Source organism: Anarrhichthys ocellatus, unplaced genomic scaffold, assembly GCF_004355925.1.
Source record: "Anarrhichthys ocellatus isolate YVR2014 unplaced genomic scaffold, GSC_Weel_1.0 scaffold522, whole genome shotgun sequence".
NCBI lineage: Eukaryota > Metazoa > Chordata > Actinopteri > Perciformes > Anarhichadidae > Anarrhichthys > Anarrhichthys ocellatus.
In genome coordinates, this window is record NW_022280496.1 from 22,542 (window position 1) to 23,300 (window position 759).

At 44.4% G+C, this 759-nt stretch overlaps 1 protein-coding gene across 1 annotated transcript in view; it reads right to left on the minus strand.

Moving 5' to 3' along the window:
- The window catches only part of LOC116401548 (serine/threonine-protein kinase BRSK2-like), a gene marked incomplete at its 5' end in the record, with an annotated part of 20,700 nt that overhangs the window by 12,820 nt on the left and 7,121 nt on the right, over positions 1 to 759 (minus strand). The window contains one exon of the mRNA XM_031880005.1: positions 623 to 683. Coding sequence (XP_031735865.1) covers positions 623 to 683 — 61 coding nt within the window. The remainder of the gene's footprint in view (positions 1 to 622; positions 684 to 759) is intronic.

A 759-nucleotide genomic window follows, 5' to 3' on the forward strand; every position in this document is an offset into this window, starting at 1 on the left:
TGTCTCTTTGTCTCCGGCTCAGTACAGCGTGAGACTCTCATCATGATCAGAGAGAAGACAACATTTTACTCCAGCAGATGTATTTTCAAGATTTTAGAACTTCTTGTGTTTCTGCTCAATAACGACTATTTCTTTACATACAAGAATAATAAAGAAAGGTGGATTCTTTTCTTAATTAATTGTCTTTTTTCTTCACATAATAATCAAAAAGAACCGATAAGAGTATTGTTAAGAGTACTAGTATCGATAGAATCCTAACGTTACCCATCCGTACCTATTAGCTGAGTGAGGTCCAGAGCTGAAGCGCTAACAGGGGTCTGAGAGTAAACCTCGGCAGGGATTACAGGTGTAGCATCGGAAGAAACCATTCCATTTGTGGATCAAGAATTATATTGATCGCGTGTCCTTCATGGTAATAACACATAAAAACACTCTTCCTTAAAGAAATACTCATGTTGACTTCCTCAACAGAACCACATCTCTGTTCTATCCAACCGGCTCACGATGAAGTCCACAGACGTGTGCGTGAGCTGCCAGTGAGCGAGCAAGGAACAACAGCCAGTGAGGTGCATTGTGGGAAGAAACCCCCAAATGGGTGCGCAGGACGGACCGGGACACTTACCCTGGGACTGCTGAGAGGACTGGTGGACAGACCGGAGGACGCCCCGCTGATCGACCGCGATCTGCACAAACACACACAAAGAGAATCAATACACACACACACACACACACACACACACACACACACACACACACACA